The sequence below is a fragment of the Nannobrachium achirus genome, assembly GCF_963921795.1.
Source record: "Nannobrachium achirus genome assembly, chromosome: 10".
NCBI classification, from domain to species: Eukaryota; Metazoa; Chordata; class Actinopteri; order Myctophiformes; family Myctophidae; genus Nannobrachium; species Nannobrachium achirus.
This window is the reverse complement of record NC_137819.1, coordinates 22322658-22350157: the sequence shown is the minus strand read 5'-3', so window position 1 is coordinate 22350157 and position 27500 is coordinate 22322658. Positions and strand designations below refer to the sequence as shown.

General features: G+C 44.9%; 1 protein-coding gene across 1 annotated transcript in view; it reads right to left on the bottom strand.

Annotated features, from left to right (window-relative positions):
* znf704 (zinc finger protein 704) overlaps positions 1-27500 on the bottom strand; it is a 109080-nt gene that overhangs the window by 17867 nt on the left and 63713 nt on the right. The window contains exons 3-4 of the mRNA XM_080735328.1: positions 4666-4769; positions 1080-1411 (exon numbers count right to left, since the gene is read on the bottom strand). Of these exons, the coding sequence (XP_080591454.1) occupies positions 1080-1411; positions 4666-4769 (436 nt within the window). The remainder of the gene's footprint in view (positions 1-1079; positions 1412-4665; positions 4770-27500) is intronic.

Genomic DNA, 27500 nt, shown 5'->3' with positions numbered 1-27500 from the left:
TAGGCTCGGTCAGTTGGGATATGTTCTAGTCCCTGCCTCGGATATGTTTGATATTTAATGTTTTTCTACTCAGGCCTTTGTGAACACCCCAGTCAGTTTTTAAGTTGAATATTTCAGTATTTAGAGAGAGAGCGAGAGAGAGAGAGAGAGAGAGAGAGAGAGAGAGAGAGAGAGAGAGAGAGGGTAGAGGAGAGAGAAAGGACAGACATAATTTCCCGCTCTGTGTCAATAATGGCTGACAGATAGTTAAGAGCTGTTATGAATATGACAGGCACTGCAGAATGAGGTCTATATTATGTGAGAGTGTGTGTGTGTGTGCGTGTGCGTGTGTGTGTGTGTGTGTCCTCCTGCATGTGTCAATCAAGAGACAGAAGTGTGACCGGAGTGCAGAGCCAAGTGCCCCATTCATCTATCTACGAGACGAGTACGCGGCAATATCCTGGCTGCTTGTTTAACATAATAGTTTTCAAGGATGATTTTCCTGGCATTTCTTCATTATTACTGATGGTGACAGTGAGAGAGGCAAGAAAGGTGGGGGGGAGAGAGAGAGACAGACAGAGCGAGCGTGAGAGAGAGAGAGCACAAGAGAGAGATGCAAAGGTACTCGGGAGTCGGGGCAAAGATTTGAGAAGGACAGCTGAAATAAGGCTGTGGAGACATATTTTCTGTGGTATGTTCTCTTACCACTGGATCCACGAGGGCAGTGGTTCTCAACCTTTTCAGGCCGCGACCCCCCCAAACAAACAAACAATGTTTGTGAGCAAGTAGATCGGCTATTTTCACAATTTCTGCCTCTAATATTTGACAATTTGGTCAATGTTTAATTTGTCATTTTAGAGGTGTTAAAAAGTCCTTAAATTGTCACTTTAGAAATGCGCAGATACCCTCTGTACTTTGTTGGCTTGTTTACTGTTGAGTGAGAAAACAATGTTCCACATTAAGCTAGTCATCTGCGGACCCCCCCAAAATATTTTGGGGACCACCCCTAGGGTCCCGACCCACAGGTTGAGAACCACTGCCCTATAGCGGGAGATCCAAGCAGCAGCATGCGACAGCGACTGAGTGACTGACTGACTGACCTTGCGCTTGCGCGGGATGGGCTCGTCGAAGAGCAGGCTGCTGCCATCCTGCTCCTCCAGGCTGGGGTCCTCGGGGCCCCCGCCTCCTCCTACCCCTCCCCCTCCTCCGGCGGGACCCCCCGGCAGCCCCCCCGGCGCGCCCCCCAGACCGGGCATGCTGCTGCGGAAGGGCTTGAAGCTGTCGGCGGAGAGCGGCGGCGAGGGCGTGGACGGGTTGGACTGGTCGCTGGGCGCCGACCAGCTCCAGTAGCCCCCCGACGAGCTGTAGCTGGACGGGGTGAAGGGACCGCCCGCCACCGAGCTGCTGTCCTTCCACGAGCCGCTCAGACCCTCTGGCGTGGGGGAGGAGATGGAGAGACATAGAGGATAAGAGGGGGGAGAGAGAGGGAGGGGGGAGATTTAAATGAGAGGGAGAGAAAGAGATGGGGAAGGATTGTCAGGACTTAAACATTCTTTATATCAGTGTTTCTCAAACTTTGAAATTTGAAGGTCTCCCCTTAACTCTGACAGTGTACAAATGGAACCAAATGAACCCGAACGGGTTCATTTGGTTCCATTTGTACACTGTCAGAGTTACAATCTGGTATGAGTCAATTTAGACCCCACTAAAGGAACCCACAGAGTCCCTGGAATCCACTTTGAGAACCATCGCTTTATATGGGTTCATTCCGAGCAGAATCAATAATATGCCCTGAGCCGTTAGGAAATCCTAATTCATGTATGCAATACAAGAAATGGCAGGATCTACAAGCTCAGAGCTTGTAAGATCTACAAGCTCTACAGAGTGTCCGTTCAGTAACAGGGGGTCTCCCCGTCTCTCCAATGTGATCCAATTCCACAAAGATAGTTTATCAGCTTCAATTGCATCGAGTTCAGTTCCAATTGTGTATGTTCATGTTTTGTTTTTGTTGAATCACTTCCAACATCAATTGTTGTGTATCCTGTATCCTGACTATAAAAGGCCATTTTCTATAAGACCTATTTTAACCAGAACATCAATTACACACACTCGCAAGCAAAACGTCATGACCGTGATGAAGCTTCAACTTCACATTATTATACTAGGCTTATCCTAGCCGCAAATTGCAACACTAGATTTTTTTATAATCGGATGAATCTAGGGTTGCAATACCTCCCATAGGCAGCCAATGCATCAAAACGTTTTTTTGCTATCTGATTGTGTTAAACGACGTCAAACTCACCAATATTGCAGCTCTATGGAAAGCTTGGAATTTACTCTTTCTATCTGCAAAGTGTTTGTTTCAGAAAAATCCACAGTAGACATGTTAGGAGCTACTTTCTATCCAAGAAATTTGGTTCAGGTGATCATTTTTTCTAAGTCCTGGAGTTTGGAAGTGCTCGTGGAAAATCCCTTAACGGTCCTGTGACCACCTGGTTCTAAATGCTACATTATGCAGGAGGCAGCGGGACATGGCGTTATAGAAGACGAGCGCTTCCGAAGTTCAACACTTAGAAAATAAACCATGTCTGCTCGGATTTCTTGACAGAAAAGAAATCATAACAATTATACGGTGGATTTTTCAGAAACAAACACTTTGCAGATAGCAAGAGTAAATTCCAAGCTTTCCATAGAGCCACAATATTGGTGAGTTTGAAGTCGTTTAACACAATCAGATGGCAAAAAACTGTTTTGATGCATTGGATCCCTATGGGAGGTATTGCAACCCTAGATTCATCTGATTATAAAAAAATCTAGTGTTGCAATTTGCGGCTAGGCTTATCCTAAGTTTTTACCTTTGGACGTTTCCAACAAGTCTACATCCAAGTACACAAGCATTGTTTCATTACTTTTAATGAAGAGCAAAGACAAGCATGGTTTAATTTCAGTCATCTTTATTGAAACATCAGATAGACATTTAACTACTTGAACCCCAATTCCAGTGTCGTGTCTGTAGTTTATCTCGAGATCCAGATTAACTGGAGACAGCGTCAGTCGTCGTCCTAGTAACACGCTAAAAATATGTCTTACACATTCCGGAGAGCTTCCTGATGGGTAGATTACACATGGAGCAAGAAGGGAAGCACCTTATATTTTGCATTTGTGCGAGTTTTATTCATTTATTCATTAACATAGCCCATGGACGGTCAGTGAGCCAGTTTGATCCCCTTACTGCTCCAAACACGCTCAAATGCAAAATATAAGGTCTTCCCTTCTTGCTCCAAAGTGTAATCTATCCATCATGAAGCTCTCCGGAATGTTTAAGTACATATTTTGAGCGGTGGCACCGTCTCCTTAGCGTGTTATCAGGACGACGACTGACGCTGTATCAAGTTAATCTGGTCTTGAGATAAACTATAACACGGGGGGTGGGGGGAACACCGGACAAACATTGCTGATCTACAAGCTCGTTGTGAGCTAGAACGGCGATGTTTGGCGAGGAGATTTCAGTGTAAGGAAACAAACAGTAGCACAGTTGTAACTTCAGTACGTTTCACTAGTGTTTGAACACTAAATCATTTGTGTGACTACTCACCATGCAAGACAAAGTGTTTGGAAGGGCGCCGCCCACCATTTCCCCGCTCAAATAGGATTGGTGGTGGTGACCGTCATGGATGACATCACCGGGCCGAACCAAGTGGAGGGGGTTTCATTTCTCTGGGTGTACAGTATTTTCTTTAGTTTGATCTATTCTAAAGTAATGTTTGTTTGAGGATTGCTTATCGACAGCCATTCAGATGTGCACATGAGCTTGTAAATGAATCTGAGAATGTTAAAATCGTATATGTATTCAAAGGTATATTTTCACTTTCCATTTTATCGTCTAATCAGGCTTTTATGAACACCCTGAACTGTTTTTAATTTGCTTGATTCAATATTTAGATATTTGATGTAAATGTTACAAGGCCCTCCAGGCTAAGGCCCTCTCCCCATAGATTTATCCAAAAATCGCAACTCGAGGCTTTGTGAGCATGTAGATCTGCTATTTTCACAATATCTGCCTCCAATATTAATTATTTGACAATTTTACCAAAGTTTGACCAGAGGTGGGGAGCCCGCTGGCCTACTGGTCCAGGCGCATACCACTTCTTAGGCATTACCACATAGGCATGGATGCCCTCCAGTTGTTGCCCGTCGCTCCAATGAACTGCAGCGGTGAATGAGGCATCTTTCTTTTATATCTGTGGCTACCACGACTTGTCACAGGGGGGGAACAGTGCTTCGGCACGCCAAAAGCTGTGCAAGACCATGTTTGTCACTGCCTTTGCTAAAAAAGAAAATAATGGCCCACGGAAGTCTTAGAACACAACTCGCATCATAGCCCAGAGAGAGACACGGGGGTCGGTCGGAGTCTCCGACTCGGAACCGCAACACAAGCACTGTTACCGTATATATACTCTTTCAGATGAATGCCACGCAGCCTACTCGCTGTCTTTAAAGGTTTCATCTCATGACCAGCGGTATATTATACTGTATAGTGTACTGTATGTCCTGACTCACCACTGACTCTGACAGGTTGAGAACCACCGCTGTAGTGTATAGTGTAGCAATGTCCTGACTCACCACTGACTCTGACAGGTTGAGAACCACTGCTGTAGTGTATAGTGTAGAAACGTCCTGACTCACCACTGACTCTGACGGGGGGGCTGCGGACCAGCGGGCTGGTGGAGAGGCTGGTCAGCACCATGGCGGCCGTCACCTTGTCCATGTCCGCCTCCGCCTCCGACCGCCTGCACACAAACACAACGAGGAGAGAGAGAGAGACCACGTCACCAGCCGGCCCACAACAGTAGATACTGTAGATCAGGGGTTCCCAACCTTTTTGTCTCAGGGCACCCCATAAATATTTGTTTTAATCCGAGGCACCCCTACATTATAATTTTCACTCCCAGCACCTTCAACGTTTTTTATTATATTTTGACACTTGCTTTGGCAATGTAAACGTGGCAATGTAAACGTATGTTTTCTCGTGCCAATAAAGCTCATTTGAATTGAAATTTGAATTGAATCCCTTTGGCCAACCGAATGAGGTCAGGTTTTCCGCGCTCTGACAGCACGGTGCAGGGGAGAGAGTGATGTTATCGACAGACAACGCTCCGTATTTTACAAGCTGCAGCAAGCTCAACATCCCTGCTGTTTGTCTCTGCTAATTGGTGTGAAAGGAAAGAAAGATGGCTGTGTTAATCCTGCTGCGTGTGTGTGTGTGTGTGTGTGTGTGTGTGTGTGTGTGTGTGTGTGTGTGGTGCCTGTGTGTGGCGCGTTAATCCTGTAGCATGTACTCCCCAGAGATCAACCCTCTCTGACTACACGCACGCACGCACGCACGCACGCACGCACGCACGCACGCACGCACGCACGCACGCACGCACGCACGCACGCACGCACGCACGCACGCACGCACGCACGCACGCACGCACGCACGCACGCACGCACGCACGCACGCACACACACACACACACACACACACACACACACACACACACACACACACACACACACACACACACACACACACACACACACACACACACACACACACACACACACACACACACACAGGTGCAAATTACATGTACTCAGAATGTACTGTTCTTGAGCACAATTTCGAGGTATTTTTACTTGACTCATTCCCTGCAAAAGACGTCTAACAAAGTTTTTTTTTTTTTTTTTTTTTCATATGTTAGGGAAGAGCTCCATCTAGTGTGAGCTATTGCAGTCACAGTCACCTGGATTTCCAAGGGATCACGTGATTGTCATAGTTATAAAAAGCTACATAACTCTTTCGCAGCTGCAGTTCATTGGAGCAACCTGTAAAAAGGGCAGGAGGGCGGACGTCCGAAAGTGCAGAAGGCATGCCGCTACTCAAAGTGACTACTGGCCAATCACAGTGCGCCTTTTCCGGGACCAGAGAGTACACCATTGCCCTCAGTTCCTACAGTATATCCGAACGCACCTTGGCTTATGAAAAGCCCCCGCCCCCACATGCCTCTGATTGGCCTACATAGGTCACTCTGGGCCTACCAAAATTCTGTTTCTGTGACGCACGCACATGCTTTCCCTCCCGCCCATAGAGTTATGGCTCCCGCCCCTCACGATACAGATACCCCAACCTCGCGTCAACATGCTTTCTCGGGGGAAAGCCTGGTGATTGTTTACAACGGGCCCATTGATCCGGTCTGGGCGGAAACCACAAGCAGAAGATGCGGCGTTGTTTTGTTTTGGTTCCCCCCGTTTGTTTCCCTTTTAAAATGCTCGAGTAGCCTAGTGTTGTCTTGCCAGTCGCGAAAGACATGACGTAGAGTGGTTTCCGCTCCAGACCGGATCAAACCCTGAAAAGTGAAACGGAGGAGGCGTCCACCTTTCTATGAATATGAACGCCTCTATCTGTGCTCTGTTTTTTTTTTTTTTTTTCATAGTCAAGGCATGCTGTGTTCAATGGCGAATAACTACAGAACGCACAGGCCTAATGGAAAAAAGCTCAGGGGATCGTACTGGAAATACATATTCTGTGACCACTTGAAAAGGTACGAAAAACAGAAAATCAACGGCTGAATGGGCTTTTTAAATGCATTTACTCTGGCAGTGGATGAGTTAACTGAAGTACAGTATTTACAATTTTAGTAAAACGTTTCTTCGGATGTAGTGTAATTTATGTTTAGAAAAAATACAGAAATTGCACAGTAATTGAGTAAATGTTCTTTGTTACCTTCTACCACTGTCAAGCCCAAGTTGATTTCCTGTCAGTGGTATTCACACAAACTGACATACAAGCGACCGCTGTGCGCTTGGAGGTCTGCTGCTGTATTCTCGTCCGCAAACCCATCACCAGACAATGAATCACGGTGCTCGTCATTTCAATGTTTTTACATGGGACAAATGGAGCCTCATAAAGTATTGATGCCATGACCTAAACTAAAGCCATAACAATGAGGAGACGCAGACAGACAGAGCGCCAGAGAGAGAGAGAGAGAGAGAGAGAGAGAGAGAGAGAGAGAGAGAGAGAGAGAGAGAGAGCATGGACAAGCAAAGGAGCACGGAGGCTAACAAAGAAACTTCCTCTCAGCCTCCATTAAGCCCGGCAGCGTCTTAATTTACGACGCTCTCTCTCTCCTCCTGTCGTAGAATATGATGTCATTACAGCGTCCACATAAATCACAGCCACGCCCCCCCGCCCGCACTCAACCGTCCCCGCTACCCAGAATCCCCCCCCCCCCCCCCTCCCTTCTGCGCCTCGTGCCCCCCCCCTCTCGCCGCCTCGTAAAAATAAGAAGACGAAGTGAAAAAAAAAACCAACACACTTCCTGGTCACCTTGGGAGGCCGCCGTGTGACAAAGAGATGTTATCGTATCGTGGCGGGGTTATACGTGACAGGCGGTGATTGCGGGGGGGAAGTGGGGGTTGTGTCCCAAGTCTACGTTGACATTATGAAGCGTAGTGGTGGACAGTAACTAAGCACATGCATTACACTGCATTTCTAGGGAATAAACTATTTTTACCCAGACTTACAAAAGGATAGTATGAATGAACTTCAAATTCATATTTGTCGCGGGTTTGTAGATCTGCTATTTTTGCTATTTCTTCTGGCACTTTCTGAAAACGTACATTGTAATTTGTACTTTTGAACACTTGGGTATTTACTTTATATAAGGTACAGTAGGCTATATACCTTGTCCGCCAATGGATGAAGAGCAAAACCCAATTTATACTTTCTCACAGGTAGTGACATAAGGTAACATACATTTACTCAAGTACACTTCAGTACAATTTTGAGGTATTCTTTACTAATGGAGTATTTCCCGTTTTCAGTACTTTTACTTCACTACAGTTATTTGAAAACTTTACTAGTTACTTTGTAGATATGGATTATTATTACAAAACATACATTAAACCACTTCAGACCTACAATATATACATCTGCTATTTTTTATACATTTGATAACTTGTGAAATGGGACATTCTACCAATACTTTTGTACTTTTACTCTAGTAAATTTTGTGTTCCAGGCTTTTAACTTGTAACAGAGTATTTCTACATTGCAGTATCGATACTGAAGTCTAAAATGTGAGCACTTTTACCACCACTGAGTTTAGGCATAAATCTCGAGCAGGAGCGCATCAGGGAGGAGGCCGTAATTGAGATATGATGTATGGATGTGAAAGAAAGAAATGGAACAGGGGATGAGGGTGGGGTGGGGAGGGGAACGCGTAAAGTCCCAAACTGCATTCGTCATTAGCGCTCTTATCAAACCTCGTTCCGGCCCGAGCGCTTATTACGGCGAGGTAATTAAGACGATACGAGGGTGTGTGTGTGTGTGTGCGTGTGTGTGCGTGACATGGTAAACTGTACATGATACATGTGACACGGGAGACTTAAGTGGGACGGCTAATGGATTGGTAAGTGAATTCTGACAAATGGGTTTCATATCTTTGTCTGTGTGTGTGTGTGTGTGTGTGTGTGTGTGTGTGTGTGTGTGTGTGTGTGTGTGTGTGTGTGTGTGTGTGTGTGTGTGTACGCGCGCACGCACATGCGTGTGTTTTTGTACGCTCCAATGCTTTTGCTAACTTGCAACAAATATCTCCGTACGTCCTGCGAGTATATAAACCGACACAGGGATTATTAGCGAAGAACTCGCTTACGTACAGGAAATTACGGGAAATTAAGCTGTGGCGTTTTTTTTTTCATTAACTCCGAGCCGAGCATTCATACGGATTGCAATCGAGTGATCTCTTCGGGGTACAGCATATACTATGTATTATTCATCGGTGTTAATGTAGTACATATTTCTTGGGGGAAAGGTATCATTAGGCTAATTATTTATAGGCTGTGATCTCCAAATGAAAAGTGGGTCTCAATACCCAGGGTTTTAGCCCTTATTATCAACATGTTTATCTCAGTGGTGGGAAAATACAGTAAGTATATTTAATCAATTTTACAAAAAAGGTCTTTATCATGGTCCTTCAAACGTGTATTAACTAATTTACTGACAGAAATAATTACGTTTATTTTACCAGACACCCTAAGGGCGAGAAGCAACCAAGGTCGTGCTGAAACAACAAAGACTGAAAAATCCACTCCAGTGAGGCCTTTTGAGTTGCAAATCAAACCATCGGTTTGAAGTGGAGCGGTGAATTTGAGAAGCTATGCCCTCTGTGTGTGTGTGTGTGTGTGTGTGTGTGTGTGTGTGTGTGTGTGTGTGTGTGTGTGTGTGTGTGTGTGTGTGTGTGTGTGTGTGTGTGTGTGTGTGCGCACGGGTGAGTGTGTATATAGGCTGTGCAAAAGTGGCCTTCTCAGTCTGTTACTGTTTTTTATTATCCGGCCATGCACTGTTGTACTAAAGAAACATAACTCATGGCACTGTGCCTAGGCTGCGCAACAGTGCCCTTCTGGTCACCCAGCGGTATTGCACCTATTTATGCTCACGGGACAGGGTTGAATACAGGGAGACACGGAGACACACAAAGCTAGAGGTTGGGAGTTCACAGAGTGAGAAATAACACCCGACAGGATGATACAAAAAGGAATCGTTACACAGTAGAAATCCACCAAAAATGTGTCGCTCGTGTGCTTCATTATGCACGCAGGTGTGAGCGCTTGGACTACAATTACAATTAGAATTTGAGAAATAGACCGTAGGAATATGATTGAAAATAAAAGTTGCTTATGATTAAAAGAGAGACTTCAAGAGTTGTTTTATACTTAGGTTTTGCATCGGCGTGGTGCCCAGAAAATAGCAGATCTACCAGCTCACAGCGTGTCACAACATGACGCTTTGTGAGCTTGTACATCAGCTAGGCTAAAACGTCGATGTCCTCCTCACAAGTATAGAAATACAAACATGCGTGTGGTGTGTGTGTGTGTGTGTGTGTGTGTGTGTGTGTGTGTGTGTGTGTGTGTGTGTGTGTGTGTGTGTGTGTGTGTGTGTGTGTGTGTGTGTCAGGCCCTTTGCGCTCTAATGGCATATGTGGCTGCCTGCCAAGGGACCACTCTTTGTGTGTGTGTGTGTGTGTATGTGCGTGCGTGCGTGCGTGCGTGCGGTGCGAGGGCATGTACTGTGTTGACATCTGCTGTACTTCCCCGGACAGACAGACGTGCCAACTGTTTTTTAGTGGACAAACAAACTCAATAAGACAAGGCAGGCTGGCCGCGGGCCAGAGCCCAGCGTAAGTGTTCTGTGTGTGTGTGCATGTGCATGTGCATGTGCGTGTGTTTGTGCTTGTATATCACTGTCAGGCAGCAACATGTGGTTGGTAATGGCCTTACTGGAATAATATTTACTTTCTTCGCTAACAAACTGTGGTTGGAAGAAGACATCCTTAACCTTCAACCACTCCAGCCCCAGCATCCACTTTCTGGCGGGGGACGTTGGACAAAAATAGCAGATGTTGCGAGTGTTGTTTTGGTCACACATGGACAGGCGGGCGGGCGGGCGGACGGACGGACCGACAGACAGGCGGAAGCATAGTCTCCGGGCTTTGGACGGACGGACTGATGGACGGACAGCAGTGGTGGAAAAAGTAATGTTTTTATTGCTTAAAGTATCAATACTGCAATATGTAGAAATATTCTGTTACAACTAAAAGTGAAAAGTACAAAGGTATTGGTATCAAAATGTAGAAAGTACTCGTTATGCAGAATGTCCCATTTCACACGTTTTCAAGCGTGTACAAATATTTTGAAAATAGCAGATCTCACAATGTGTCACAATGCGACGCATTGTGAGCTTGTAGATCTTGCTATTTTCTGTATGTATTTAATGTATGTTTTGTACAGTAACAATAATCAAATCATATCAAATCTAAATCTACACACAGTCACTAGTAACTAACTAAAGTTTTCAAATAATCAAAGTGGAGCAAATGTACAACATTTGTCTGAGATGTGGTGGAGTAGAGTAGAAGTAATAAAGCATTGGAAGTTGGAAATACTCCTGCAGTTAAAAAAAACACCTCAAAATTGTAGTGGGGCGGACAGGGGTGAAAACAATACATTCCAACTGAGATGCTTGTGGCCTGGCTTCCGCTGAGGCCCCGTGCCACCTTAACTCAGTCGGTGCCGTATGTAAAGTGGGACCTCTTATATTGCTGTTTCGCCAACAAAGGGTTAAAAAAATAGTGTGCACGCTGGTGCACACATTTGTGCACAGATCATGCACTATGCATGTGCATGCTTTTCACAGCTTTCAAAGCAAAAAAATCCGCTTGGAAATCCGTTCAGGCATTCAGGAGAAAGGAGCCCTTAGGTTTTCTTCAAATGTAAACAAACATGGCTGCCATGTTTGAAAGATGGGGTTGGTATGGGGGTTAAACATGCAATTTCGCGATCGCGATCATGCCAAGTACATTGTTGGAGGTCCAAATTTTTTTTGAAAAACTTTTGTTCTTTTCTTTTTTTATTATTATTTTAAAAAAGACGTCCAGAAGACGTCTGGCAGGGAAGGCCATAATTAAAAAGACGTTTTTATTATAGAAACGTTTTTTTTTGGCAGGGTATGAGTTAACTGCCCTGACATGGGGGTTGTGTGTAGTGTTGTGAGGGGGAGGGGGAGGGAGGGGGGGGGGGGGGGGGTCCCCCGTATCCCCTTTCAACCAAAACACTGAACCAGGGGGGGGGGGGGGGAGTGGGGTGGAGGATTCATAGCGCTTCGAGTTACTGCCTCTATCACGCGTCAGGCAGCAGATGTGAAGCTCGCAGCTTTGATCTGCGAGATTCACACCACCAAAACAATGGCGTCGACGAGGGAAACCTCGTACGTCCAATAGTGTTGAAAGGACTGTGTTTCAATGTGGTTCTGTTTTTTAGTCACTAAGTTCTTGGTTCAATAATTATAAACCAAAACCCTGCAAGCGTCTACTTTCCAGATTAGTTTTTTGTTTATAATAGGGCATAATAGGCCGTTAAGCTCACAACGCCGTTACATCAGGACACGTTGTCACTTGTGAGCTCGGCTATCTTACACTACTTGTGCACAACGAAGTAGGTCTTAATTCACAACTTTAATAAAAAACATATAAAAGTTAATACATGCAGTGGTGTAAAGTAACCAAGTACTTTACTTCAGTATTTCCAATTTCCAATACTTTTACAAATATTGTACTTTTACTCCACTACATTTATTTGAAAACTTTAGTTACTAGTTACTTTGCAGAGAGAAATTATAATATTATAAAACATACATTAACCACTTTAGCCCTACTTTATGCCTTGGTTATTTGAAAATAGCAGATCTACAAGCTCACAACGCGTCGCAATGCGACGCGTTGTGAGCTTGTAGATCTGCTATTTTCAAACTTTTTGTACTTTTACTTTTGGTACTTTAAGTACATTTTGACGCCAATACTTTCATACTTTTACTCAAGTACATTTTGAATTCAGGACTTTTACTTGTAACAAGAGTATTTCTACATTGCTGTATTGATACTTTTACTTAAGTATAAAATGTGAGTACTTTTTACAACACTGAAAGTATGGAGATACAAGGTTTCTGCCAGGCAGTGGTGTATCTTTCAGCTTTGATCTGCAAGAACACACAACCAAAACCATACAGGCTACAGGTGTTGATATAATAGTGTTTTTGGTCAAAACAACATTTCTCTACGGACCACAATGTTGCCAGATGGTAAATGTTGAATTATCCTACCGGAGGCTACGTTTTTAGCCTAGAATTATCGTATTTGAAAGAAAACTATCGTACTCAGCCAAAAAATAGTGTGTAAAGTGTAAATAAGTAATTTCACAAATAAATGTGTATTTAGTGTATCGCATTGCGACGCATTGTGAACTTGTAGATTGGCTATTTTTTGGCAAATGTTCCACCCCAGAATAATGGATTTTGATTATCGTGATAATAATCGTAAATCGCGATTTCTGTTGTCACAATAATCGTGATGTGAAATTTTCATATCGTCACATCCCTAAACTGGACTGGAAAGATGCGACCGGTGTTTTTATTGCCTCCAAGTACTGATCTACAGTAGGGTCAGATTGACTGATTTCCTGGCTTATTTTGAGACGCCAAATCGGATCCCGGATCAGCAGCCATGGAATTAACTCTTATTGTGCCGATCCCGAACTAGTTCGGCTTTATTTGGACCTTATTAACGTTCGGGTGCCGATCCCGAACTAGTTCGGCTTTTTATAAAAAAACAAAAAAATATCCAGAGGCCTTACCGAAGCACTGGGCTAAATTTTCGAGCCGGGCCGCCGGCCGTCATCTGTTTACACGGCCCGCGAGAGCGTCGCGCCGCCGATATTTCCCATCCACTCCAATGCAATCCAGGATCTTTAGAGCTCATTTTCTCTGTTCCATGCATATCCATGAGGTGTGCAAGGTTTAATCACGGCTAAATCGCCGAAAATAGGGCTTCTAAAATGCTTGGTAGCCAATAGCTAACTTCAAGCTAACTTCATCCTGTTCCTGTTCATGCACAAAGGAAAGTGTTCAGGCGCGTCATGGCTGCGCACGGCTTGTGCATATACAGCGTATGTCTATGGTGGATTCTATGGCCATTGGGCGCCCTCTAGTGGTGATTCTGGGCACTGAAAGAGTTAAGTAAATTCACACTGTTTTTTTTGTGAAATTATCGTACATTTGGGAATTTTTGCAAGTATTGATCATACATCGTACAGAGAGTCAAATTATCACACAAATACGATCATTATGATACATCTGGCAACACTGACGGACCATAACTAAAGAACGGATGATCGTGGGTATAATTTTTCTTTTCCGGGTGAAAGAAGAAAAGATAGTCCGAACCTTACCGAGACAGCCTTTGTTCAATTGATTCATTAATTATACCTGGCAGTGAATTTGTTAAGGAAGGGTCTTCAACAGGTTGTCCGAGACCCCTAGAAAATACTTTGACGTGATGCGACGCATTGTGAGCTTGTAGATCTGCTATCGGTGCTATCGGTGCGTGCGTGCGTGCGTGCGTACGTGCGTGCGTGCGTGCGTACGTGCGTGCGTGCGTGCGTGCGTTAGGGCATTAACAAAAAAGTCGAAAGTAAAAAAAAAAAAAAAAGGGAAATCTATTGTGAAAATAGCAGATCTACATGCTCACAACGCCTTGCGATGCGAGGCGTTGTGAGCATGTAGATCGGCTATTTTCACAATTTCTGCCTCTATATTTGACAATTTGGACAATGTTTAATTTGACATTTTAGAGGTATCAAAAAGTCCTTAAATTGGCACTTTAGAAATGTGAAAATACCCTCTAAACAATTCAACTCAACTTTTTACTGAGTCGAGTCGACTTGCAAAAATCACAAGTCGTTAATGCCCTAGTGTGTGTGTGTGTGTGTGTGTGTGTGTGTGTTTGTGTGTGTGTGTGTGCGTGCGTGCGTGCGTGCGTGCGTTTGCAGGGGAGGTGGGAGGGCCAATGCGTGTATATTTTGTGAACGCGCGTGTCAGAGGTAACTTCGATATCGAATGTCATACCGCTGCAATATTACATTTTGAAAGTCATCCAAGCCCATGGTTAGTATAAGTATCCTGGGTGTGTGTGCGTGTGTGTGTGTGTGTGTGTGTGTGTGTGTGTGTGTGCGTGTGTAGGTGTGTGTGTGTGTGTGTGTGTGTGTGCGTGCGTGCATACTGTACGTGCGCGTGTGTGCGTGTAGCCACTGGACTATGACTCTCATTTCCTCCTCAATAAGATCCTATAAATCAGACATCTCCTCGTCTACTATCAGATAACACACAAACACACACACACACACACACACACACACACACACACACACACACACACACACACACACACACACACACACACACACACACACACACACACACACACACACACACACACACACACACACAGTATATCGTCACTGTTGGGCGGAAACCTCGTATCTCCAAGTTTCAAGTTTGTACGTTTTTTGACCAAGTAAAGCCCTGCTTCATCATACAAGGCCGTCGCACAAAAGTTGTGAAAACAGCCGATCTACAAGCACTGTGTGCTTGTAGATCGGCTGTTTTCACTAGTTTAGTTCATTTTTAAAATGATAAATACAAGGCGTTGTGTGCTTGTAGATCGGCTGTTTTCACTAGTTTAGTTCATTTTTCAAATGATAAATACAAGGCGTTGTGTGCTTGTAGATCGGCTGTTTTCAATAAACAGGAGCTTAACGTGCACTACGTTAGTGAAAATATGAATTGTTTCTATAGCCGATCCAACAAACACAAAACGAGTGGCACCGCGACGTGTTGTGAGTCTTCATGCGACAAAGTATGCAGGGCTCCACATCAACATATCTATAAGAAACCGTGTGTGTGTGTGTGTGTGTGTGTGTGTGTGTGTGTGTGTGTGTGTGTGTGTGTGTGTGTGTGTGTGTGTGTGTCTCAGCTCTTGTCAATGTGAGAAGAGGGGCTACAAGGGAGAGAAAGAAAGGTTGGGAGCCACTCTGACTGCATAACAAGAGGAAGTGCTTTAGCAGCCAAGCTGCCACGTCTTTTGTTGCGCTAACGAGACGTGAAGAGGAAGGCCTCAAAGAAAGACGCTTGACACCGTCTCTCGCATTCTTTGGAAATTCACACTTGACAGACACATAATGTACACTCCTCCTGTGATGTAAGAAGTACTACTAGCAATACCACGACGTAGAGACATACTCTGCTACAAGTCAAAGTCTGGTATTCAATATTTACTAGTGTAAAGGTATTAGTGAAAGTATATTGTCAACAATCTCCAATGTAACTATAGGTTTCAAATAATCGTAGCGGAGGTAAAAGGTTAGTGGGAGTGAAAGTACAGTATATTGCAATCGAAAAACAGACATACTCTTAGTAAAGTAAGAAAATCACACCCGATTCATCTCTCTAAAATACTGTTCCTGAAGAATTAGGTGCCCTCCACTGCACATAACACACACTCCTCCAGTTCGACAATCTGACCTCGGAACGCCAAGCCGGCCGCGATGCTCTCGAAAGGTGTTTTTTTCTTCCCCGCCTCCGTCACGACTGTCTTTGTTCGCAGACAGACTCCCGACCTAGTTTTGCGCGAGCGAGTGACCTTTGCACTCCCAAGGCAAACGTGTCGTGGTGAGAGGAAAGAGACGGGTTCGGCTGTCCCCGCAGAGAGGGATGCAGACAGTGGTGTCAGTTCAGCAAAAGCTAAGGTATGGCAAAGATTTGGAGTACTCATGGAAAAGAGGTGTTACATTTTGTATAACACGGTTCTATTGCGAAAATAGCAGATCTACATGCTCACAACGCCTCGCGCTGCGAGGTGTTGTGAGCATGTAGATTGGCTATTTTCACAATGTCTAAAAATATATATATATATATATATATATATATATATATATATATATATATATATATATATATATATATATATCTATACTATAATTTTGCGAATGTCTGAGTGAGTGAGTGAGTGTCTGTCTGTCTGTCTGTCTGTCTGTCTGTCTGTCTGTCTGTCTGTCTGTCTGTCTGTCTGTCTGTCTGTCTGTCTGTCTGTCTGTCTGTCTGAAACAGCGTTTCTCCTCAGTGGCTGGAGCAATTGATCTGAAATCGCATCACCATTAGCATATGAACACACCTAACATAACTGTGAAGCCCGTTTGTCACTTTCACAAATGATATACTGTATATTAGCATTTTTATGGTGTATCTATATCTATTCTGCATCTAGCATGAGGCACATCTATTCTGCATCTAGCATGAGGCAACATGTTTAACCAGCTCTCTCTGTGTGTGTGTGTGTGTGTGTGTGTGTGTGTGTGTGTGTGTGTGTGTGTGTGTGTGTGTGTGTGTGTGTGTGTGTGTGTGTGTGTGTGTGTGTGTGTGTGTGTGCAGGCAGGCAGGTGTGTGCGCAGGCTGGGGGGAGGGGGGGTAGCCATTAAACGAAACGGGTATTTCTTACATTGATGCTCCTACATATTATCATGCAAGCACCAGTTAAAGTTACTTTCCATCCCTCATATACTGTATGCACAGTGCACATCCCATAACCCACACACTGCACATCATTTTGGAGCTCATATCTTTGAACGGGTAAGGTCTAGTATATATATATATATATATATATTAGGGCTGTCAGTCGATTAAAAGTTTTAATCCCATTAATCGCATGATTGTCCATAGTTAATCGCATGATTAATCGCAATTAATCGCATATTTTGTATTTGTTCTAAATCTACCTTAAACAGAACTAGGGCACCCTAGTTCACTATGAGAAACCCAGCTGTTATGATGTAGAGTGTACTAGAGACACTGATGGCTCGTTGGAGATGTGTGGCACACAAGCCATAGTCAGCCAGACTTGCCGGATTTCAGCCGGATTTGGGCCATAACAGGGCCCAAACCTGTTTGCTACACTAACCACTAAGCTACAGCTGTCTAGGCCAGGATATATACTTGTTAGTCAGGAGATCAGGGTTTGATTGTTCCTTTAGCCTCTAAAATGTTGTCCATTCAAACTGTTTCCAATGTTTTTATTTAAACCGTATTTTTCTAATTGTTGACTGAATATTTTATGTACTATTATTATTATTATTATTATTTTCCTGTCGTGGGGAAATTAGAATTCATTAGCATACTTATTATTACAAATCTAGTTGAGTTCTAGGCACATCTAGTGTCTGGGGCTCGCGCTGTCTACAGATGTGCCGTTTCAACGCTTCGGTATTTGATGCGCGCGATGCCGTTAGCGGTGATATTGGGGTTGTCTGCTGCAAAAATCTCCGCCGTTTTGTCTGTCTCATACATAAAGTTATGGGGTCTCACATGTGCCTCCCTGTGGCAGATCAGCCACATTACATGCTGTAACACCTCTAAAAAAGGTGGTACCACATTTACTCAGTGGCACTACAGTGGTGCCACTGAGGCAGCCAACTGGTGACACTGCCAATCTTAACTGCTAACCACTGTATGTGGGTTCTCTGGCCGTTGTTGCAAGCATTTGTTAGCGTGTTGGTGCGGGGGTCTGGGGAGGCAGGGAGGCAGGGAGCACTGTATAATAAAGGACGTTGTAGGCAACTATGTGCTTGTGTCCAAGTTGGAGCGCTCCTGTTGGGAGCGTGTGTCTGGGGCTCGCGCTGTCTACAGATGTGCCGTTTCAACACTTCAGTATTTGATGCGCGCGACACCGTTAGCGGTGATATTGGGGTTGTCTGCTGCAAAAATCTCTGCCGTTTTGTCTGTCTCATACATAAAGTTATGGGGTCTCATACTATGACTAGCCCTGCTGCTAGCCGCATCACACACTGACTGACTGTTGTCAGCGCATTTGCTTCCTCACTCTCTATACTACGGAGCACACCGAGGCTCAAACATCAGCTGCGTTAATCGCACGTTAAAAAAATTCTCGGCATTAAAAGGATTGTGAGTTAACTAGTTAATAGCGCGCTAAATTCGACAGGTATAATATATATATACTAGAAGCTCGGCCGCCCTTCGGGCGGCCAAGCGTCTAGTCGGCGACCTGGCCAACTCGGGAACAATGTAAATAGGGAATGAATGCCCCGCCCTTTAATGCAAACCCCATTATACCTGTTGTCATAGGAACCATTTTGACCATCTGTTTGCGTGTGTCCATTTATGCCCATATATGGAGATATCTGTCTGTCCATTTTATGCCCATATATATGGAGATATATATGGTAGGACCCGTTTTGACCATCTGTTTGCCTGTGTCCATTTATGCCTATATGGAGTTATCTGTCTGTCTGCGTCCACACGCGTGCCGAAATTGAAATAGGGAATGAATGACCCACCCTTTAATGCAAACCCCAATATACCTGTTGTCATAGGACCCGTTTTGACCATCTGTTTACCTGTGTCCACTTATGCCCATATATGAGGGACTCTGCAGACACAGTGCAGGTTCCGGAAAACTCTGATGTCAGACATCAGCTCCGCATACGGGCGTCCATTTTATTTATGCCCATACAGTATATGGAGATCTCTATGAATGCCCCTACCTTTTAATGCAAACCCCATTATACCTGTTGTCATAAGACCCGTTTTGACCATTATGTTTGCCTGTGTCCATTTATGCCCATGTTGCAGACACAGTGCCGGTTCCCCCTTTAATGCAAACCCCATTATACCTGTTGTCATAGGACCCGTTTTGACCATCTGTTTGCCTGTGTCTATTTATGCCCATTGACTCATGTGGTGTACGTGATGTCAGAGACTTTTATGAAGTGATGTCACAATGAGTCATCGCTTGCGCCGATTTCCTCCGGAACAGCCTGATGTCAACAATCAGCTCTGCATAAGGAGATTTCCTTACGTTTTGCGCATTATGTAGATCTCTGTATCTGTCTGTGCCTCCGACTGTGTTGCAGACACAGTGCCAGTTCCCCCTTTAATGCAAACCCCATTATACCTGTTTTCATAGGACCCGTTTTGACCATCTGTTTGCCTTTGTCCACTTATGCCCATATATGGAGATCTATGCAGACACAGTACATCCATTTTATGCCCATATATGGAGATCTCTGTGAATGCCCTACCCTTTAATGCAAACCCCATTATACCTGTTGTCATAAGAGCCGTTTTGACCATATGTTTGCCTGTATCCATTATTCACCTGGTTCTCTAAAAGGCACAGCCCGCTAATTACCCTGAACTTTGCTCACCTCAAAGTGAGAGGAAGAAAGACTTTAGTTTATGCCACACTCAGAGAGATTTTTTGTTGATGTCAGAGCCTTTTATGAAGTGATGTCACAATGAGTCATCGCTTGCTCCGGAACAGCCCGACGTCAGTCATCTCCGCATACGGAGATTCCGAACCTTTCGTGCCGGATCTGAAAAACTGTGTATCGGGGCCTAGCTAAGAACGTAGGCAAAGGTCTGAGCTATCTGTGTGCGAAATTTGGAGTCTGTAGCACCAACCATGTGCTGTCAGGGCTCATCCATGCGATTCGGGCCAATTCGGATTCGGCGTCCATTGGCTTCAATTAGTAGTCAGGACTCCGCATATGGAGATTCCGAACCTTTCGCGTTGGTTCCGGAAAACCGCATATCGGGTCGAGGCCTAGCTAAGAACGTAGGCAAAGGTCTGAGCTATCTGCGTGCGAAATTTGGAGTCTGTAGCACCAACCATGTGCTGTCAGGGCTCATCCATGGGATTCGGGCCAATTCGGCCTCGGCTTCAATTAGTAGTCACGCTCACCTCAAAGTGAGAGGAAGAAAGACTTTAGTTTATGCCACACTCAGAGAGATTTTTTGTTGATGTCAGAGCCTTTTATGAAGTGATGTCACAATGAGTCATCGCTTGCTCTGGAACAGCCCGATGTCAGTCATCTCCGCATACGGAGATTCCGAACCTTTCGTGCCGGATCTGAAAAACTGTGTATCGGGTCAGGTCGAGGCCTAGCTAAGAACGTAGGCAAAGGTCTGAGCTATCTGTGTGCGAAATTTGGAGTCTGTAGCACCAACCATGTGCTGTCAGGGCTCATCCATGCGATTCGGGCCAATTCGGATTCGGCGTCCATTGGCTTCAATTAGTAGTCAGGACTCCGCATATGGAGATTCCGAACCTTTCGCGTTGGTTCCGGAAAACCGCATATCGGGTCGGGTCGAGGCCTAGCTAAGAACGTAGGCAAAGGTCTGAGCTATCTGCGTGCGAAATTTGGAGTCTGTAGCACCAACAATGTGCTGTCAGGGCTCATCCATGGGATTCGGGCCAATTCGGCCTCGGCTTCAATTAGTAGTCACGATATATATATATATATATATATATATATAGTTTTGTCTGTTTTTTACACAGGTTTCTACAGTTTCTTGGGCTGGATATGGCAGCCTGGAACGGTGCAGCTAAACTTGGCATGTTAGTAAACGTGGCCACAATTAACAATAATGCATTGCACCTGTGCAGCTGACCTGCGGAACCTGGGAATATACCATTTTGACAAGATGGGGAGAATACAAGTGTGCAGAATATAATTATAATACCTTGTTAAAGTGACCATGTTGTTACATTTTGCATTTGTAGGTATTTTACTGTAATTTAACAACATAATAACCAGAACTGATAGACAAAGAGACAATCATGGATTTACTTCCTGATATGTTGTGCTATGACGAGAACGATAAATTAAATTAAATGTAACAATGTGTACGTTGCGTAATAAAATCCAATGGTGAAAGTTGTGTTGTTTTCAGCGTGTCTCAGAAAATGTATATAGTAGAGAAATAAACACATCCATTTCGCTTGAGAGAACAAGGCAAATTGTCGTCACAAGAGAAATGGACGTTGTTTATGATTTAAACGATTTGGGGAGTTAGGTTTACAATTAGAATTAGATGAGGAACTATGGGGTTAATTGTAGAGGCTGGGTTTGGACTTAAGTATGTCTACTTTATATGTACATGCGCACCATTGTTTTTGCAAACCATCGACAAGCTCACAATGCATATAGCGGTGTGACGTGTGAGCTTTTAGATCAGCTTATTTTCGGCACGCAACATCGGCAAGGCCTAGAGCCACCTGGAGAAGAACAATAGAGCGGAGGGCACAAGATCGAAGGGGATGGAGGAGTTTCATCGATGACCTATGTTCCTAAGGGAATTTAAAGGCCTAAGTAAAGTAAGTAAGTAACATCGGCGAGCAACTATGTACAACTCCGGTAAAAATGGCAAACGACAAAGGTAAAAACTAAAAGTCCCATTCATACAACTGCCGTCTTACACTTTTGTACATTAATACAAACGTGTGTGTGTATGTGTGTGTGCAGTATCTATGTGTGTGTGTGCGTGTGTATATGTGTGTGCACGTGTGAGTGCATGTGTCTGTCTGAGCCGGTTGATATTTATGAATCCTGACTCCGTTTTCCTTTCACATGTGGGAACGAGTAAACCCCTCAGGCAACCGAGACGAGAGCAAGACGCCAGGCGCGTTTTTTACCCTGCTACTGTACCACACACACACGCACACACGCACACACACACGCTTTGCTCACGTGCTCCAAATTGGCGCTATAGGTTGGGGATCCCACTTAACACGCTTGCCTTGAGGGCTGGCAGCCTGCCGCGCGCACTCACACACACACACACACACACAAACTAACATGCCTTTTGCTCTCGTGCCCCAGATTTCGCTCCATAGGTTGGGGTTTCCCATCTACGTTAGTTTGTCAGCCTCGGAGCCAGACACACACTCACACACTCACACACACACACGCACGCACGCACGCACGCACACGCACACACACACACACACACACACACACACACACACACACACACACACACACACACACACAGTGCTGGTATAGCCTGTGGGAGCCATCCACCCTGCCTATTAGCAGTGCAGGAAGTGAACTGGTGAAATGGCCACCAGAGACTGGTAAACAAACGCGCAAAATTATCCGTCCAACATGGATGGACGAACGGATGAATTTACTTCATTTGTAAAAAGCACTGTTGGCCTTCTCTGGAAGAAGTAATTATTACACCTGGAAAATCACCTGGTAGAAAAAACTCACATCGTCGACCCCCGGCCGGCACTGACCGCTATTCATTTACCCATTAAGACCTGGAAAGCATTATTACTTTAACCATTATTTTATGCTTTAACTATTAAAAAATAGCAGATATTCAGTGCCGTGCTGCGAGCTTGTAGATCTGCTATCTTTGAAAAATCTTGAAATAATAATCTTTGAATATTTTTTACCCGATTCTATAAATGGCCGGGTTTCCGAAAGAGATTTTAGCCCATCGTAGCTCACGCATGGTTGTGGAGACCAAGCTCCGACCGTCATGTTCCCGTGTTTACATGGGTTCGGGCAGAGCGACTTATTTAGCCCCCTACAACTACACCATCATTCAGATTTCACAACGTGCTTAATAAAGTCTCACACCTGTCTAAATACGGTACGGCATTCTATAATTACCCGTGTACTCTAAGAAGCCTTTTTATCCGATCGCGTTCTGTTTTCCCATGTATTTCCTGGCGTTCCCCATGTGCACCAACCCCATTAAGATAAAAAGACAGTGATCGGAAAAAAAGGCTTCTTATTAAAGAAAACGGAGGATACAGATAATTATAGAAAGCCGTACCGTATTTAGACAGGTGTGAGACTTTATTAAGCACTTTGTTTGTGAAATCTGAATGTTGGTGTAGTTGTAGGGGGCTAAATAATTCGCTCTGCCCGAACCCATGTAAACATGGGAACATGACGATCGGGGCTTGGTCTCTACGACCATGCGTGAGCTACGAAGGGCTAAAATCACTTTGGGAAACCCGGCCAATGTCTTTTAAATCCTTCTAAGGTTTTGGAAGTTTCTGTCAGTGGTGCTCAAACCTTTTCATGTCAACCCCCATCTCAAAATATTATGTATCAGACAGGGAGTTGTCAGAAAAGATATATTCAAAGATTTCCAAAAGAATATATGGGCTGGACAGCATGCATGGTGGTCGGAAATAGAAAGAAAATTGAGAAATAGATGTGCTGTCTGAGCTAGAACGGGGCTAACCCAGCATTACCCCCACACACAAATGCACACAAACACGTGCATAGAGACACATACACTGCACGCACACACACACTCAGAGGAAGACATGTAGCACCGAGCTTTCCCAGAATTTATGTTGCTGCATGTCGTAATGAGCATGGGGAATAGACAGATGTATTGCCGCTGGAAGCTGTGTGTGCGTGCGTGTGTTCGTCCCACGGTCCGTAGGTTTTTCTTGCTTTGTGTATGTTACTGCCTGAGAGTGACTGAGCACACAGTGCATTTAAGCACACATGCAGGCGCATGTACGCACGCATGCACGCCCACACACACATGCAGGAAGGGGGCTACCCGTTCATATGAACAAAGGCAAGGGGCTCAGAGACTCATAACGACCTTTACAGCGACTTACTGGTAAACATCCTCTCTCTCTGCCCCCCTCCTCACTCTCTCTCTCTCTCTCTCTCTCTCTCTCTCTCAGGCACGTGCACACATAGTAATCAAAGGGGGCTTGAACCCTTTTATCCTTCTGTAAAAAGTGCCCTCTCCAGACCATGGATGCAGTTTTTACTATGGTGAAAGAAATGAAAATGCCTCCTTTTCATGTCATACCTGAAGGAAGCATTCAAGAGAATTGCCTTGTCCAAACTCTCCTGAACTTGAATGCAGCATCTTATGTTGAAAGATTTGCCCTCTCTAGAAATCCATGCCGTTACGCCACATCTCCAGTATTACTTGATTATGCTTATAGTTCAGTGCGGTATCAAGCACCGAAAATAGCCGACCTCCAAGCTCGCAACGCGCCGTGCTGCGACGTGTTGTGAGCTTGGAGGTCTGCTATTTTTTGTATTTCCACCAAAAGGCCCCTTTAGAAATTTCAGCCCCTGCCTCTCTAACATTCTCTGCACGTCCCTGCTCTCTCTCTCTCTCTCTCTCTGTGGTCTCCAATGAGGTGCATGCATGGCAGCGCGGCAGCCCTCTGAACAAAGGAATGCGTGCAGCAGAGATGAACAGCTCAGTGCTCAGAGGGTCATGATGTCAACACACAACACGTCTTCATGTTCATGGGAGAAGTAGAGAGCAAGAGCCATCCGTGATGCCTGTCCAGGGGTGCCTCAGAATACTCTAGAATTCTCAATGCTTTAGTAAAACAGACCTGATTTGCCCTGTTGATGAGTTGTTTTTCCATCTACCCCAACTATTCACCAAAAACAGCAGATCTACAATCACACATATAAGCTTGTAGATCGGCTATCTTTGGTGAATAGTATAGTATAGTATAGTATATACCGCTTTCGCCGATGCATCTGCCATTATTTAACTTTTTTTTAAAGCCATCGGTATCAGCAGTCACACTCACACAGGCCATTTTTAACCACTTTTGTGGGAATGCCATATCTGTGTGGCTGGTTCAGACAGTGATCTCCATGTATGGGCATAAAAGGGATGTACCGACGAGTGTATTGACGTCACTGTCAGGTGGAAACCAAGGGGCTATCATCCGTGGACTGAGGATCTCATATGGGTACCAGGGGTCTCCGTAACTCCATATATGGGTAACTAGCCAGATATGGGCCATGTCTTGACCAATCAAGACATGGGTAATCTGATATACATCACTGGCCAGATGGCCAAGACCTCGTCGCATGACGCCCTGAGGCGTCTTATTAGTATTGATTTCAGTCAAAATATCGGTCAAAATATCTGCACTCAGTGGTCTAAGCCTATCAGGATTGGCTTTGGACTCTTAAACCTGGCATCGGTTGGGCTCTGAGAGGAGGGGACATCATGGAAGATATATATATTTTTTTCCTATGACAACCTAGAACCTACCACAAGTGATGGCACTCGTATTCGAGATTAGCCATCGTTTTGCTTTTGTTTGAGATTAGGGTCAATAATTGAGGTTGAGAATAGGTTTTGTTTTGGATAATGTTTTTTTTTTTCATGAATGAATAGGCCTATTATATTGAAATAAGTTATGTATTAATGTATTTATTTTTGCTACATTTGAACACGTGGTCCAGAATGACCTGGACAGACGCGATTCATCTTTCATTCTCTAGGCGTGATGATCGGATATCCTCTGCCGCTGTTGACCTCGTCTGTGTGTGTACAGTATGTGTGTGTGTGTGTGTGTGTGTGTGTGTGTGTGTGTGTGTGTGTGTGTGCGTGCACACGCGTGTGTCTGTGACTATCACTCCCTTTACACCTCACACAACCGCAGACTAATACAACATGTACACCCCCCCCCCCCCCCCCCCCACAAACACACACGCGCGCATGCACACACACACACACACACACACACACACACACACACACACACACACACACACACACACACACACACACACACACACACACACACACACACACACACAGCCCCCCTTCACTCCCCCTGCACATCCTCCCGAGAGTGGGGTGTGTGTGTGTGTGCACGGGTGTGATGGGATTGAGAGCATTATGAGAGTCCATCAGAGCCTCCAGACACAACAAAGAACATTTACCTAAACACCCCCTCCTCTCCCTCTCTCCCTCTCTCTCTCCCTCCCTCCCTATCCCTCTCTCTCTCTCCCTCTCCCTCTCTCTCCCCCTGCCTTCACTAAAACAACATCCATCCATTCTATGTACAACCACAGTCTTCCTCTGTTGTACTGGGAGATGACCTGCATACGACCACCAGTCTTCCACTGGCGCACGGAGAGAATGTGTGTCTTGCTCAAAGGCAGGCACTTCTATTGCTCTTTCACTTTCCCTTCATCTCTAGTCTGGGATTCAAACCAGCAACCGTTTAAGATCTGTCACTCTCGACAGCGTTCTGCTTTCACTTTGGCATCAGAGAGGAAGACTGGGATGCAACGATTAAGTGGCAGAGCATCAAACCGCACATACATGGCCTTGCTTTCAGTGTATCTACAAATCGTCACTGTCAGGTGGAAACCAAGGGGCTATCATCCGGCTTGTACGTTGTGGCCAGCGTGATAGTGGACTGTAGCTCATTTCTGGCAAGTCTCGGAAAAGAAGGAGGCTATCTGGATCTATTAACTTGTGTGTTGTGAAGGGCAGAAAGACTTTTAAACCCCCTTTTTCATTCGATTTATTCGTTTCCAGCTGGCACCATAACAACACATACAAAACACTCGGCTGTCGTCCAAAATTTAAACATGGGTATACTGGTACCAGCCCAGAATTTTACAATCGGCGCATCGCTGGATGAGAACCATAAAAAGAGATGAAAAGGGAGGGAGAGGATACAGAGACAGAGGACGGTGTGTGTGTGTGTGTGTGTGTGTGTGCGTGCGTGCGTACGTGCGTGCGCGTGCGTGTGTCGGGGGAGGTCTCCTTCAGATGGGTGTCATCTCCGATTATGATTTCTGCCGTGCCGCGTGACGGCATGACACCCAGAGCGTGGCGAGATGAGAGAGAGAGAGAGAGAGAGAGAGAGAGAGAGAGAGAGAGATGTAACCTCCATCCTCTCTTCCTCTCCTCAGCTAAATTATGTCAGCCTGTCAACACGAAGAGAATTCCCTCCACACTGGAGCTACTGTACAGGGCTGTGTGTCCACACATCATAACACAGGGCTGTGGAACAACACACTATCCCCGGTGTCCAGAAATAGGCATGTATGACAAGAATAGGGCATGATATGCCCTATATGCTGGACCGACAACAAACAAATAAACATAGTGAAAGTAGCTGATCTGACAAGCCTGGATCTTGAGGGGCCTGATGTGCCCACCAAGATGGTTACAAGCTGCGTACCTCCACATGTGTGCATGTGCTCTATGTTTTAAGCACTTAAAGGGATAGTTCAACCACAAGATTACTTAATTACTTAAAATAAGGCAATAATTTCAGGAGACTCTTTGTGTCTCCATAGGGAACAAAGCAGGCTCTTTGTATCTCCATAGGGAACCACTGCTGGTCATCAAATCATTGGCTTAGGAATGCAACAAAAACTAAACAATATCCATGAATTCAGGTCTCCATGGGGTGAGTAATCGATCGATAATAAGTCATTGGGGGGGTGAACTATCTCTTTAAGGGGGT